We start from the raw sequence: 14,965 nt of genomic DNA, 5'->3' as shown, positions 1-14,965 counted from the left end.
AAGAAAAAAATGATTGAATAATCACTGCATTCAGTGTTCCAGGGTCCATTACTCGTATAAAAGAGCCCATGACATTGGTCTTGGCTGCATTCATTCACCAATCTCTCACAACGCATACAACTGCCACAGAAGAAAAAGTCCCCTAAGTATTCTATTTGCTAAACTTTAAAAAATAATTTTATCGTGATTGTATTTTTGGAAAATGGTATTGAAAGCTTTTGCAATAAACAAATGCACACAGAACTTTAAAGCAAATGAATTGCTGTAAGTTGCCTAGATTAAATAACTATTAATTTAAAGATACTATCTTTTTTAGCACTTATCTCATTCAAATTACACATAAATAATGCCTTGACCTATCCGACCTTAAGAATGCAATATACCACACGTATCTGATGGCCCTCTACTTAGCAGACACTAGATTTATACTCTTCTTGGGCTATAATTTCTTGAGTTATATGCAGTTTTTCTTCAGCTCCAGGTTCTATTAAATCTTATTCACACATTTCTTACGCTGTTAAATAAAATCAGAAATGAAGGGAATGTTTTACATTGAGCTTTGCAATATAAAACAATGTCAGAGTACTTAACTGTCTATAGAACCTTTTAAAGGGAAGGAAACATTCTGTTGTAAAGTTCAGAACAGGAAACAGACCATTTTTTTTTTCCTGATATCATGTAAAATGTGCTCCCATGTTGTAGTCAAAAAAGGCAAGTTATCACAGGATAGGGAAAAGACAGGCTAGAATGAAGATAAACAAAGTTGCAGATAAAACGAGTGATAAAGCCATGAGAAGTGACTTATCAATGGTGCTCAGGAGACCCACAGCAACAGGACGAATGTGACTGCCAACTCTGTCAAGAAACACTATGACTCTCCTCAGCGCAGCACCCAGACCTGCAGACCATCAGTGCGGAGCAGCTACATACTGCTGTAATTTAATCAGCTACAGGGAAACAGAGCCTATCAAACTGCTGTGTGACAGACTGGAAAAGACTTCACAGAAATGAGACACATGTGTGGGTCTGGAGTCAGAGTGCAGAAATTACAGCAGAATTTTTTCTTCCTTTCCTTTTCTCTCTTTTTTGTTTTGTTTTGTTTTGTTTTGTTTTGTTTTGTTTTCCTATATGAAGATTGTCAGAGCAGGAACATAACAGCAGCACAGTAAGCTGACCAATCAAAGGATATAGCCTAAGGAATCAGATCCTTTCTCAAGATGGTGCCTTTGGCCTGAAATGTGAAGTGAGAACGTGCATGTATGTATGGAGATTACGAAGAACCAAGCCCCAGTCAAGAGTGTAATGTGTATCAGACATATTGCACAAGAAGGCATGTACACCACTAGGAAGAGACTTGGGTAAAACGTTGATTGACAGCTCTATCCAAGGTACTGCTGTGCGGGTAAGCCGTTACAATTTCTACATGCAGGAAAGGGACACAAGCCACAGTCCGGATTAGTCCTTACTTCAATCCCTATTTGAAATGTGTCAAAGAACTTATTATTTATGGCTACGCCATAGTCGATTCTTTTTTCTTTAATTTAGAGATTTATTGTTAGGACACTTATAGTAATATGAGGGCTGATTTTTGATCAGACGAAAACATCTTTGCTTTGATGGTCATGATAATATTTGTTGGCAATATTGATCTGCACTGTCTCTTGGTAAACTAAGCATTCAATGGTTTAAAAATAGGTAATTAAAAACTAGAAAGCATTTTGCAATTTTTCTATATTATCTTTAAAGGTTATTTTTTTATCAATGTGCATATTTTATTTATAAAACAACAAAAATACTTTTAAAGAAAATTTGGGAAAATGTTTTTAACAGGATATATATATATATATATATATATATATATATATATATCATGTCATAACATATATATATGTTATGACTGGAATTGATATCAATGTCAATAAAAGCAAACAGTAATTGACTTTTACTGAATTCACTAGTGGTGTGAACTTGGTAAATGTGTTTTGTTGTTGTTTTTTTTTTTTTTTTTTTTTTTTTTAGCTAACGTATATCCAGTGACTAACCTAGGAAAAGAACTAGTGTATGCATTTCAAATAAACATTTTAAGTAGAAATGGCAAAGTGAATTGTGTGTTTTATCATAACTGTACCTGGTTGTATTATTGTAAGCAAGTATCTAAGATTTCCTGAAACAACTCACTGTTGGGTCATAGGCACTCAAAACTTTTCTACCTGAGACTTTTCCATTTCTAAAGCATCTCTTTCAGATTTAGAGGCACTAAAAATATTTTCCACCTGAGATACATTGGCTATATTTCCTTCAAGGATGAAAAACACTATCCAAGAAAGGAATGGTATTTTACCTTCCTCTCCCCCCGCCTTTCTCCCTCCCTTTATTTCTCTCTCCTTCCCTTCCAGCCTTGTTTGATAAAATGCCAATAAGATCTGGCCCAAGGAAGCATTTTTCATGAAAGATGCTGTCATACCACTCTAAAACACAAGGACAGAGAACTACCAAGGGGTAACCGACTTTGCAAGGTCAGCCAACAGTAGGGATTCCAGTGAGAGAACAGACCTGACTTCCCTGTCTAGTCACAGGCCTAATAAGGAATCCTCTCCCTCAGACCCACCCTCAACAATGTTACAGCAACTGTATGGCTGGTATTATCTCTGTCATGAATCTGCTTCCAACCAAGCACTTAACAATGTTTGCCTCGTCTCAAAAACATCATTTCATTTCTATTTCTGTTTCTGATTCTTTTTTTTTTTTTTTTCATTAAAAACCCTTTGAAAATCTGTTTCAGGTTACAATCTTGGCTGATATTTTAAAGGTTCAGTTTTGGAAATATAAGGATCGAGATCAAAGGAACTACCTAGCAGCAGCCTGCGTGGTAGCCTGCTAAAGGTAGGGGTGTTTCTCTCCTCTAAAGAAGATTTGTTAGATGCAAAAGTTAAAGATCCGTACTTGAAAAGTATGAAATAAAAGAGATGAGATATAGATTACATATACAGTTAGTTTTAGCCACTTTTTAACCATATAAACCCTCAAAACACTTTAAAAACTCCGCTTACGCATTACAAAGGAAAGTCAGAATCTCCCACGTTTTCTCATAAATTTACAGTGTGATAGGTATACACGTAAGGCTTTCAGAAGAACATTATAAAGACACAAGACCCGACCATCCTAAAGGAAATAAAGAAGACACGCCACAACATTCAATTCAAGAAGACAAAGAAAAGTCATCACTTTTTGTGAAAGAGGAGAGGCTTCACCATGCCCGCCAGGATCTTGGGCAACTGTGCAGCGATGACCTCAGACATCATTTCCGGAAAGTCGACGGCCAGTGTTCGGGACTGGATGAACGTGTTCAAGCAGTACAGGTGGAGCTGTTTCACAAGCTGCCGGTTCAACAGGTGGGTAGAAAACGTGAGAAAAACAATAAACGCGCACACTGTTCAAGTAAGATAACTTATTTTTCTAATGCTGGAAATTCCTGTCTATGTGCCAATGACTCTCTCCATGCTCCAGGGTAATATGAAAAATGTCTTATACTCATAATTGTGCACGCTGATAATATGGCTTTTGAAAGATTTGTTTCTTTTTGTCTTAGGTGTCTGAGTGCCCGCATTAATGAATTGCACCCCTTACATGTGGTGCCCGTGGTGGCCAGCAGATGGCACTAGATGTACTGGAACTGGAGTTACAGATGGCTGTGCGCCATCATGTGGGTGCTGGGACCTGAACCTAGGCCTTCTGCAAGAGCAGACTCTGAGCTGCTGAGTCATCTCTCCAGCCCCAAATGTGTAATGTTTAAATTAATGAAAATCAGCTATATTTCCAAGTTGTAAAGTAAGCATTTTGATTTAATTTTAACACTTTTTCTTTTATGCATATATGCAGACATACACATAGTGTGCAAATACTTAAAAATATACACCCTCAAAATGCAATTATTTCATAAATTGTATTTTTTAGTCAGACCTTTACACAACAATGCACTGCTTCTACGTCAAAAACCCAACATGAATCATGATGCCAGGATCTCTGGCATGAGATCTAAGCAGCACACTGTTGAGCAATGCAGCCAGCTTCTTTTTAATATTTACTTTTTACTTTGAAATAGGATTTTTCTAAGTGACCCAGACCGCTGAAAAGTTTCCCAGTAGTTCAGAGGAGCCTGTGAATTTGTGAGCTCCCTGCACTGGCCTCTTAAACACCTGGAACTACAGACCTTTTCTAACAGGCTCAACTTCCATTTTAATGAAATATGTTATGCACACAATTTTAAAAGTCTCATACTACTGCAAGAAGGATCACAAAGAGAAACAGCAGAAGCAAAATCCAGAAGCTCCTTGGTAGGCATCTTCCTATTATTATATCTCCATTCTTGGCTAAATCAGTAGACTGCATTTTTACTAGAAAGATTGGTATTGTCTCTTAATATATGGCGTTTCATTGCTTTCATTGTCCTTTTTTATTTTGCAGGATCTCATCACCATGTATCTTCTTTCCTCTATTTTTCTCTTCACTTGTCACAAAGCCATAATCAGCTTCTCTGAAGGACTGTGAAAAATCGCCTTAATAAGATAGTGTGTATTAGCAATCCCCTGACCCCCTTTCACCCTGGAGCTGGTGTTCTAGAGTGCTATCTTACTGATCCAGTAGAGGCTTCCTAAAGCTCCTCCTAGTGATTATGCTGGGACATCACCATGCATACTTCCTGGCCTGATCAGCTTTGCCTCCAGCTCTTTTGTTTTAACACATCCTAACTAGTTCCCAGGAAAGGTTATATCTAAGATAAATTCTGTAAAACTTTTATGGTGGCATTGGAATTGCCTGACTGTTTGGCTGATGGTTTTCCTTTCATCAAGATCCTGAAGATGGCGATAACCTAGAACCCCTGCACAGAAGTAGCCCATGGCAGTTCAGTGTCCAAGTGGGTTCCATAGTAATATGAACAGAGACTGTCTCTGACAGGAACTGATTGGCCTGCTCTTTAATCATGTCCCCCTGGAGGGGGAGCAACCTTACCAGGCCACAGAGGAAGACAAAGCAGCCAGTCCTGATGAGACCTGAAAGACTAGGATCAGAGGGAAGGGGAGGAGGACTTCCCCTATCAGTGGACTTGGGGAGGGGCATGGGTGGAGAAGGGGGAGGGAGAGTGGGATTGGGAAGGGAAGAGGGAGGAGCTTCAGGGGGGATACAAAGTAAATGAACTGTAATTAATAAAAAATAAATTTAAAAAAAAGATCCTAAAGACGCCCCTCACTAGGCACTGCCATAGAGCCATTGTCACTCAGAATGCTGGGAATATGCATATGACCTGTTTCTTTTCTCACTGGCACGCTGAGGATATCCTTCTCATTCTTGGTATCCTGTACCTTGAATCAATTGTGCAGTGCCCATAGTCTAGTCCCTTAGAGTTAGAGAACCCACATCTTTAGCAAAGATCAGGGACACAAGTCCAGAGGACTGCTACAAGCTGACGGTCAGTATGGGCTACATAGCAAGGCCGTGCCTCAAAAATGAGGAATAAAAATAAGAAAAAGAGAACCCATATCCTTCAAGTTAAGCAACTTTTATAATCCCTGCTTTTATTTCTCCCTTTTCCCTATAAATTGCTATTAATTTGAGTTTGAGGATGAAATCTACATGACTGATCTTCTAAGAGCCTACCTTTTTTCTCCTATTTATCATGTCTTATGTTTTAAATTATTTTCTACTGAGAATTTCCTTTGTGTTTCATGACTTTTATTGAATTTTAATGTCTTCTCTTTTGCATTTAATTATCCCAAAGTTTCATATATTTATTTATGTATGCTAAAGGTTCCTTTTTGAAGGTTCTCTGTTCTTTCTTTGACACAGTACTATTGTGTTTCTTTGAGACTTTGTGAATTTTTCTTCTGTCTTCTGTACTGATGCTTTATTCCTCATGTTGCTTATTTCTGTTAAGCTTACTTTATTCTCTGCTTTTCATTACAAAGTTTTAATTCAAATAGCTCTTTGTCTTTGAAATGTGTTGAAAATTCAGGCTCACAGACTGACCTGGTGAGTGGGTAGCTATTTTATGTCTATGACCCTCATTTTTATGCAGTTTCCTATACAGCAGCAATAAAAGCTGTACTTAATATGTCTCAGTTAACCATATATATGTTTCCAATTTTATTAATGCAGCTCCGGATTGGGGCATTTCTGGGCTGCTTATCACAGCAGAGTATACAAACAATAACCTAGAAAAAATTTGAAGATTTATGATATCTTCATGCGTTTGAATGGACTTTTGGAAAGCATGGAGCTCTTACCTGGTTGCCATTACCAAGAGTGTTTACAAATACACACAAAATGGCACAACAGATTTTAGTATGATTATCCTATATTATTTATCTAATATCCACTATAAGTGAGTATATACCTTGTGTGTCTTTCTGCTTCTGGAATACCTCACTCAGGATGATCTTTTCTACATCCCACCATTTGCCTGAAAATTTCATGATTTCCTTGTTTGTAATTGCTGAGTAGTATTCCATTGTGTACTAAAATCTGTACACTGAAGGAAGCTAAGCAAGAAGGAGCTCCCTGGGTAAAATACTCAATCTTCATTCAGAAAGGCAAACGGGATGGACATCAGAAGAGGAAGAACACAGGAAACAGGACAGGAGCCTACCACAGAAGGCCTCTGAAAGACTCTAACCAGGAGGGTATCAAAACATATACTGAGACTCATAGCCAAACTTTGGGCAGAGTTCAGGGAATTTTATGAATGAAGGGGGAGATAGAAAGACCTGGAGGGGACAGGAGCTCCACAAGGAGAGCAACAGAACCAAAAAAAAAAAAAAAAATCTGGGCACAGGAATCTTTTGTGAGACTGACATTCCAAACAAGGACCATTCATGGAGATAACCTAGAACTCCTAAATAGATGTAGCCCATGGCAGCTGAGTGTCCAAGTGGGTTCCCCAGTAATAGGAACAGGGACTGTCTCTGACATGAACTCAGTGGCTGGCTCTTTGATCACCTCCACCTTATGGTGGGAGCAGTCTTACCAGACCACAAAGGAAGACAATGAATGAAGCCAGTCCTGATGAGACCTGATAGCCTAGGGTCAGATGGAAGGGGAGGAGGACCTCCCCATTCACTGGACTGGGAGAGGGCCATGGGAGAAGAAGAGGGAGGAAAGGTGGGATTGGGAAGGGATGAGGGAGAGAGCTACAGCTGGGATACAGAGTGAATAAACTAATCAATAAAAATTTTAAAAAATGCCTCAAAAAATTGACTTACTCATGCTGTCTCTTCACAGCAACAGAACACCAAATAAGACAGCTGTATAGGCTATCTGTGCAGTCCCGATTTCATGATTCTTTTGCTTTAAACTGTCTTCCTTCATGTATGATCTCTGCATGTTAGTGCAATGTTCATATACACGTCTTCATGCAAAAAAATGGCATAACAGCATTTTTTTCTATTAGTATTTGAAGCAAAAATATATTTTAGAATCTATTGTAGGAAATGTATGATTATTTGTCTTGGCCATTAAATTCTATAGACACAATAGTAAATTTAGAGGTTAACATTGACATAACAGTATGGTATATGGTGTTTTAAAACCCACTACAAACAAGACTTTGGGGAAATCACACTGTGATGACTAATATTGGTCAGCAACTTAGCAAGCTCTAGAAGGACCCAGAAGGTAAGCCTTTGGACACATCTAAGAGGGACTGTCTAGGATATAGCTGCTTCTAGTTGTCATCGATTATGTTAATGGCACAGTTCCCTACGCTTAGGTCCAGAGCTGTCTAAAAATGAAAATGCTTACTAAATGTCAGAATTCTTCACGTAACTATTTAAGGGATTAGAGAACTTCACAGAATTCTCAACAATTATCTGAAAAACAGAAATACTCACATCATGCAAGCTGTCGAGAAGTTTGGTAAGTTGATAGAAGCGCTGTGAACTGGGGACCACCCCTTTCTGTCTTAGGCCTATCGCCTTGATCAGTTCTCGGACGTAGCTTGACCTCATCTCTTCAAACTGGTTTTGGCTCCTCAGTCCTTCCAAAGGAACTGTGCAAAATTAACAAAAAGTGGCAATTATGGTAAAAACATGACACTAGCAATGAATAAATTTCTGAGCCAGACAACTAACATATTTTATATAGTTTCTAAGTTTATATGTATATATATATATATATATAATTTTAAATAGAAATGATTTAAATAGAAAAAAAGGATAAAATTGGTATAATCAGAACATAGACATCTTTTGACTGTCAACGAATATATGAACCACTTCAGACTTGTACCTATTTAATGTAGCATTAACTGTAAAGAGCTCTTGACATTATTATATAGTCTTGCTTCAAATATCTAGTTTTATTTAATTTACGGCTCTATTCTGGATCTTATTGATTGATTGATTGATTGATTGTTTTGAACAGCTATTTCTATTTTTTACATAGTTTTGTCTTCTTCATGTAAATCTCAAATATTTCTTATTAAGACTGACCTTGGAAACTATCTCTTTGTTTTAATTTTAACATTTCTTTATTATATTTTTTATTATTGCTTTCCTGCTGATAAGGGAAAAGTTGATCATATTTGTATTTATTTTATATTCATTGGCAACTATTAAGCTCAGCTACTTTGTTTTCTTGGTATATTTCTAATAGTGTTTCTATCATCCCCTGTCTCATAATTGTAGCTGTCAGCTGTCATTCCTATTCCTTCCTTCCTTCTAATAGGGTCTCATGTAGCCCAGGCTAGACTCAAACTCAACGTAGCTACAAATGACCTTGAGTTCTTGATCCTCTGGCCTTCACTTCCCAAGTGTTGGGATTATAGACATGAGCCAACATGCTCAGTTCTGTTAGCTAGTATTTATCAATAAATTAATTGCACTGTTTAACACTTATATAACAATATTAACTAATAATAGTGATGGTAATATTTATCCTCGATTGTTTATTTAAAAGGGAATTGACTTTGTCATGTATGTTAGCTAATAATTTAAGTATTTACATCTGGTCTGCCTTTATGTGTATCTGTGTGCTGGGGCTGAGCTGGGCATTGTTGTTACTACTGATCCAAGCTCTAGCTCTTTTCCTTGCAAATCCTCCATGCATCTTATAAAACTGCCAGTTCTCACATCTCCACTCCACTTTCCACCCTCCACAGTCTGCTTCCAGAGCCCACAGCTTTGTGCCTTCCCCTCTTCTACACACAGACCTTCAGCCTCAAGAAAACTTTTTCTGAAGCCATGTGTAGCTCTAAAAGAAAAATAATGAAACCTCTTCAGGTAATGACACCATACACTCGTGGTGTTTACTCTGCACTATTTCTGTAAAGATGTGCAACCAGGTTAAAGCCACAGCGTGTACCGACTTTAACCCTGCACTTCCCCTGTATCTGTGCTGGCTGTTCTCTACTTCTCAGCTTCTCAGATCCTAAAAATACAGGGGTATCTCGGGAGTAATTTTTGCAACAGTCAATGAACATGAAATTCTTGTACGCACATCTGTGCAGGTGCGCAGCATGTATGCCTACAATGCCTACAGTCTCTTCTCCCCACTTACGTCAGACTGTAGGTATTTCAAAGCCATGTGCTTCCAGAGCTTCCAAACCAAACCCCATAGCTAACTCAAATTTCTGTTTGACAGATGAATGTGCTCATCAATCTCATAGACGGTAAGAAGCCAGCGGCATCTAATCCTCTTCATCTTTGTAATCCTAGCTTACGTATCCTTTTAGATTTAAAGATGCTTTTCCAAACATTTTGCATAGCTCTCCTCACTGGCCAAAATATTATCGAAATTTCCATCAGGGTGCATAAGATATGTAAGTACATTCACGTGGATTCCACGGAAGTACCTTGCTTTCTAAAGAACTGATTCTTCCTTCCCATCCAAACCTCCCTTCCTCAGCCACCTGAGATTTGTACCATTTGTGGAAATCCCTGAAAGACACTGCTGAGAAAGACACTTCCATTACTTCAGGGATTACCTCAAGGAGCTAAGGTTTTAGCACCCTAGGAATCTCTTGCAAATCAATTATCCAGCTGCTGGCTGAACCTGCTGGGGAGGGCCCAGAAAGGTCAATGCATGCCTGGTCAATGCATGACTTTGTACTCATGTGTTGCCTTCTCCTCCGGGCTGTCCTCCAATTGCACCCAATTTCCCACCCACTCCTTATGTGTTCATTTCTAGTCAGATGCAATAGAAGACTCCAGGCCACATGATACAGTGTGGCCACTATGTGGGAGGAAGCTGAGTCTTTCTTGTTGTTCCTGCTCTCCCCTCCCCTCCCTGCCTGGTTCTCTGCCCTCCACCACCACTGAGTAACACTCACACTACTGAAGCACCAAGTCAGTGATCCCTGTGTCCATTTACTGAAACGGTCACACTGTCCCCACTCACTGAAAATAGTTCCTAACAAGTGTGTGTGTGTATGTGTGTGTGTGTGTGTGTGTGTGTGTGTGCGCGCGCGCGCGTTGCAGTTAATATTTCTGTGTATGGGTAGGTTTAATGGGAAGCATAGTTTGTGCTCATGTCAGATTAGCTAGTTTGTAAAACCGAATAATCAAATAAGTTTGTAATCATATTTTATGTAAAATAAAAAGTGGCTATGCTATTTTTGTCTTATGTGGCAGAAAAATATAAACAGAAGAAAGGCCAAATCACATTCTTTAGGTCAATGACAATATATTAAAAAGTCCCCCTTCACAGTTATAATCTAAGTTTTATGCCTGGTCTGTGAGCCTACGGTTATATTTTTGACACTTACCTTGTGAATTAAAGTAAGGTGCTATGTGTACTCACTTGTATTAAGAAGTAGCAGGACTTTCATGCAGAGGAACTCCTCGTGGGTCACCTGGAGCTTGACGAACTCCTGTGGGATCTGCCACATGGTAAGGCACAGGGAGTAGAACGAAGACTCCTTCATCCTTTGTCTTGTGGCACACAGTACATTAAAAACAAACAAACAAACAAACAAACAAACAAACAAACCACAGCCTATGAGCCAGGCAGGAATGTAATTTGTCTGTGAACAATATTTCAGCCACTGTCTTTACCACTGTTGAATTTAATCATATATTTAATAAGCTAAGTTAATATTTGGAATTTTAAGTGTCTCTAAACTTTTTCATAGGGCAGCACAAAGGCACAAAGGCAAAGAAAACTTAGACATAAAAATGATAAAACATAAACATTGATTAAAATTAATAGTTTCTTGCATATAGTAAATACCTAAGTCTACTAAAAAGCAATGCTGAAGGAACTGAGCTATTTTGAACCAGGAAGTGCTTTGTTTACTGAATGGCAGGTATATTTGTGTGTGTAAATATAATTTTGTGCACAAGTTAATAGACTGCTTCAGTTTATGAAAATTTTTAGCACTGTGAATATTTCTAAGAGATATGCGTGTTGACACAGAAAACAAATGAAAGAATGCTAGTAAGCACAGCTGTAATGGGTCATACAAGCTCTGAAGATGGCAGTCCCTTATCTGAGATGTTCTCTCAGCCATGTGGTATTTTGTAATGTCGCCATTAGTCAGCGCAGCTAATAGGCTTGGTGGGATGAAAATGAGATACCCACGATGAAGGATCAAGATTAATCCTGGCCCTTCAGGCCTGTGCCTGAGGAGCCCTGGTCTCTCACGCTGCAGGTTCCTAAACAGTTAAGGTGAAGGATGCTGAGTCCTTGCCTATCTCAAGGGACTCTAAGTTAAAAAGGAATGAAAGAAGCATGAAGATTGTCAACTGTGAAGACAATAGACAGTGTCAGTTATCAACTTAGATGCCTATAACCTGACATTCACATTAGAGCAGTGTATACATTACCTTGGACAAATTCTTACCATTCTACAGACTACATGCAGAAAACTATTTACTTCCATATAATAAATCAAAATATTCACAGAATATTTTCTGTTTAGTAGCTTAAAGTAAATCAATACTGTCAAGCAAAAAAATATTTATTTATTTCATCATTTCAAGTACATTTTCACAAGTACAAAAATGTACATATCAGTTTTTGAAAAAATAAAAATATTAGTTTGAGACAAAAAACATATTTCAAGACTAGAGGAAATATCAAATTAGCTATTTCAAAGGATTTAACTAAAATTTTCAAACAAATAAACATAGATAAAAAAACCTTCTGAAAAGGACTCTAAATTCTCAGGAAATAATATGAAGAATGGCAACTTGGACTGCATGAAATTAAATTGTTTCTGTACAACAAGAGAAAAATTGAGTGAAGACAAAGCCTGAAAAATATGAGGAAATTTTTGCTAACTACACATTTGACAGAGGATTACTATCTAGAATATGCAAGGATCATAAACTAAAAATCAAGAAATAAAATAACCAAATCAACAAATGAGCTAATGAAGTGAACAATTCCCAAAAGATGGAGTGCAAATGGCCAATAAATACATGAAAAATGTTCACCCTTCTGAGTCATCCAGGAAAAGTTAATTAAAGCTTCACTGAGATTCCATCTTTCCATAGTCAGAATGGTAGTTAGAAAAACAGCATGCTGATAAGGATGTCGACAGAAGGAGCCATTATAACTTCTGCTGGCGATAAGAACTGGTCCAGCGGCTTATGGAAATCAGTATAGAGGCTCCTCAAACAACTAGAAATAGATCTACCTATTGCCTAGCTAAAACACTCCTGAGTATTCATCCAAAGGCCTCCAAGTCAACACATCACAGAGACCCTTACATCAATGGTCATTGCTATATGAGTCACAATAGCTAGGCTATAGATGCATTAAGAAACATACGTGTGTCTCTGTGTGTGTGTGTGTGTGTGTGTTTGCTATATACTTCATATGTATAATGAACTTTATTCAGCTATGAAAGACATTATGCTCTTTTCAGATAAGGGATACTAGGCAATATATTAAGCAAATTAAGTCATATTCAGTATAACATATATTTTCTTTCATTTGTGGAAGCTAGGGTATATATAATGTATAAAATATTATTAAATAATATATTATATATAGCATAAAAGTAAGAAAAACCTGTCTAGAGAAGTGAAGAGGATTGGCAGGGGAATGCAGAGATGGAGGACAGTGTCAAAATATATACACTTATTGAAAAGTGTCTTTATGAACCTCAGCACAATGCACAATAGATAGAAATGAATAAGCCCCGGTGAAAAGGCTCAGTTAATGAAGACAACCTGAGTTCAGTTTTCAGGACTTCCACAGCTTGCCCTCTAACCTCCATGCCGTATGCATGTGTGCCCACCTACATACTCACGATACACAAAAGAAATTAACAAATAAACACAACATGTATACATGTATGTATACATGAATAAAGAAGGATGACCTTATCAAGCAAGGTGATGCCCAGAAAGTATTTCAGGAAAGCTTCTCCCCTGAGGACACTAAACGCACAATCATCTACTGCAATGTAGTTTTCCAAATCATACTACAGATATGCCTGTGATAATAACAAGAATGCCAAAAGTCACAACTTACTCATTCAGGATTAGATCAGGTGCAAAATAAAGCATCTGCCCACTGACATGCTTGTAGGACCTCCACCCCAGGCCAAACACCATCAGGCTCATCCAGGAATATTGAATCAGAGTTATCTGGTCGTCGATATGTAAGTTCCGGAAACCTGCAAACATTTTGAAAGAAAACAACCACAGAAATCATGTGAAGAATGTTAAAGAATTTGTAGGTAGTCGAAACTAGATAAGTGACACCTTTCCCTAAAAGTCAGGAAAGCTCATAAATAACACTACCTAAAAAGAGACAAAGGGACAGCCATGTTGTAAGTCATGAACATCGTCACTGTGATTTAGTGCTGGTGGGAATCACTAATTGAACTAACCATCCATTCTGGAGTTATGCAACCCCCATGCACTGTGCCCTCTTTCTGTGCTAGATGCTATGCTGAAATGATGGGAATCAATACTGGGATCCACACATGAGTGAGAATGTGCCATTAGTCTCTCCATGTCTTCTTGACAAGATATTCTGCCCTCATAAACCCACAGCTTCTGTGGTGCCTGGACAAGATCAAGTCTGTGGACATTCCAGTATGGAAATCCCTACCCCTAGCTGAGGATCTACAGACAACTGATGGCTTCTGGGGAGGGGAAGTTAGTTTCATTAAGTACACGGCCCCTGGTAGCTCAGCCACACTCCAATGAATGGCCTTCTAACAATGAGTATACGAGCAGCACAGAACTGACCCAGTGAGCTATTAATGCAAAAGAAAAGAAAGGAAAAATAAAAAAGGACACATTTTTGGAAAGGAAATTGGAGGAGGGGAGTGGATATGGGAGGACTTGGGGAGAGAAGTGAGACAGAATTTGCATAAGTGAAACACTTAAAGAAGAAAATATAAGACATATGGAAGCAAGAAGGATTTAAACACTTCTTTCAGTAGCTTTACCCAAATCTGAAATAAAAGCAAAGAAACAAATTGGGGTAAAAGTAGCAAATTTTGGACATACTTGGGAGACCTCAAGAATACTGATTGCAGTCGGGTATGTGAACTTGAAGCCTGAGGGAATATCAACGAAAGATATGAATGCAGATGTCACTATAACTTACGACAATTGGACAATGAAACTGGATTTAATATTTTCTTTAAGATAAAGTAAAAATAAGCAATTTAACATGAGCATCACAGCCTTTCCCTGAAGCTCTTTGGAAAACACTTATTCTCCATAAAACTCCACTGACCCCCATTTACAAATGACCTAATTCAGAAATAAAACCAGAGCAAAATTCAATCCACTCGGTATTGAGAGAGAAGGCATTTCTGTCTCTGTTAGACATTCAGACTCTGCAAGTGCTCCTGACAGCCCCCTCGTCACAGAATAGTGGGGTCTGTACTTGTCTCAGCATTCTTAGCCTCCCTGGAGACAAAAACTGAAGTGTGCCTCACTAAGTAATGGTAGTCCCACAACCCTCCGAGTTTCTGAGGCATACTCTTGAATCCTCCCTCTCGTTA

The 14,965-nt window shown here is 38.2% G+C and overlaps 1 protein-coding gene across 1 annotated transcript in view; it reads right to left on the bottom strand.

The window, feature by feature from the left end:
• Positions 1-2,025: 2,025 nt before the first annotated feature.
• The window catches only part of Pgr (progesterone receptor), a 58,689-nt gene continuing 45,749 nt past the window's right edge, over positions 2,026-14,965 (bottom strand). The window contains exons 5-8 of the mRNA XM_055615569.1: positions 13,474-13,618; positions 10,792-10,922; positions 7,884-8,041; positions 2,026-3,377 (exon numbers count right to left, since the gene is read on the bottom strand). Of these exons, the coding sequence (XP_055471544.1) occupies positions 3,222-3,377; positions 7,884-8,041; positions 10,792-10,922; positions 13,474-13,618 (590 nt within the window). The 3' untranslated portion in view covers positions 2,026-3,221. The remainder of the gene's footprint in view (positions 3,378-7,883; positions 8,042-10,791; positions 10,923-13,473; positions 13,619-14,965) is intronic.

The sequence above is a fragment of the Psammomys obesus genome, unplaced genomic scaffold (genome assembly GCF_907164565.1).
Source record: "Psammomys obesus unplaced genomic scaffold, mPsaObe1.curated_primary_1811, whole genome shotgun sequence".
NCBI lineage: Eukaryota > Metazoa > Chordata > Mammalia > Rodentia > Muridae > Psammomys > Psammomys obesus.
This window is presented reverse-complemented; position numbering and strand designations above follow the sequence as displayed.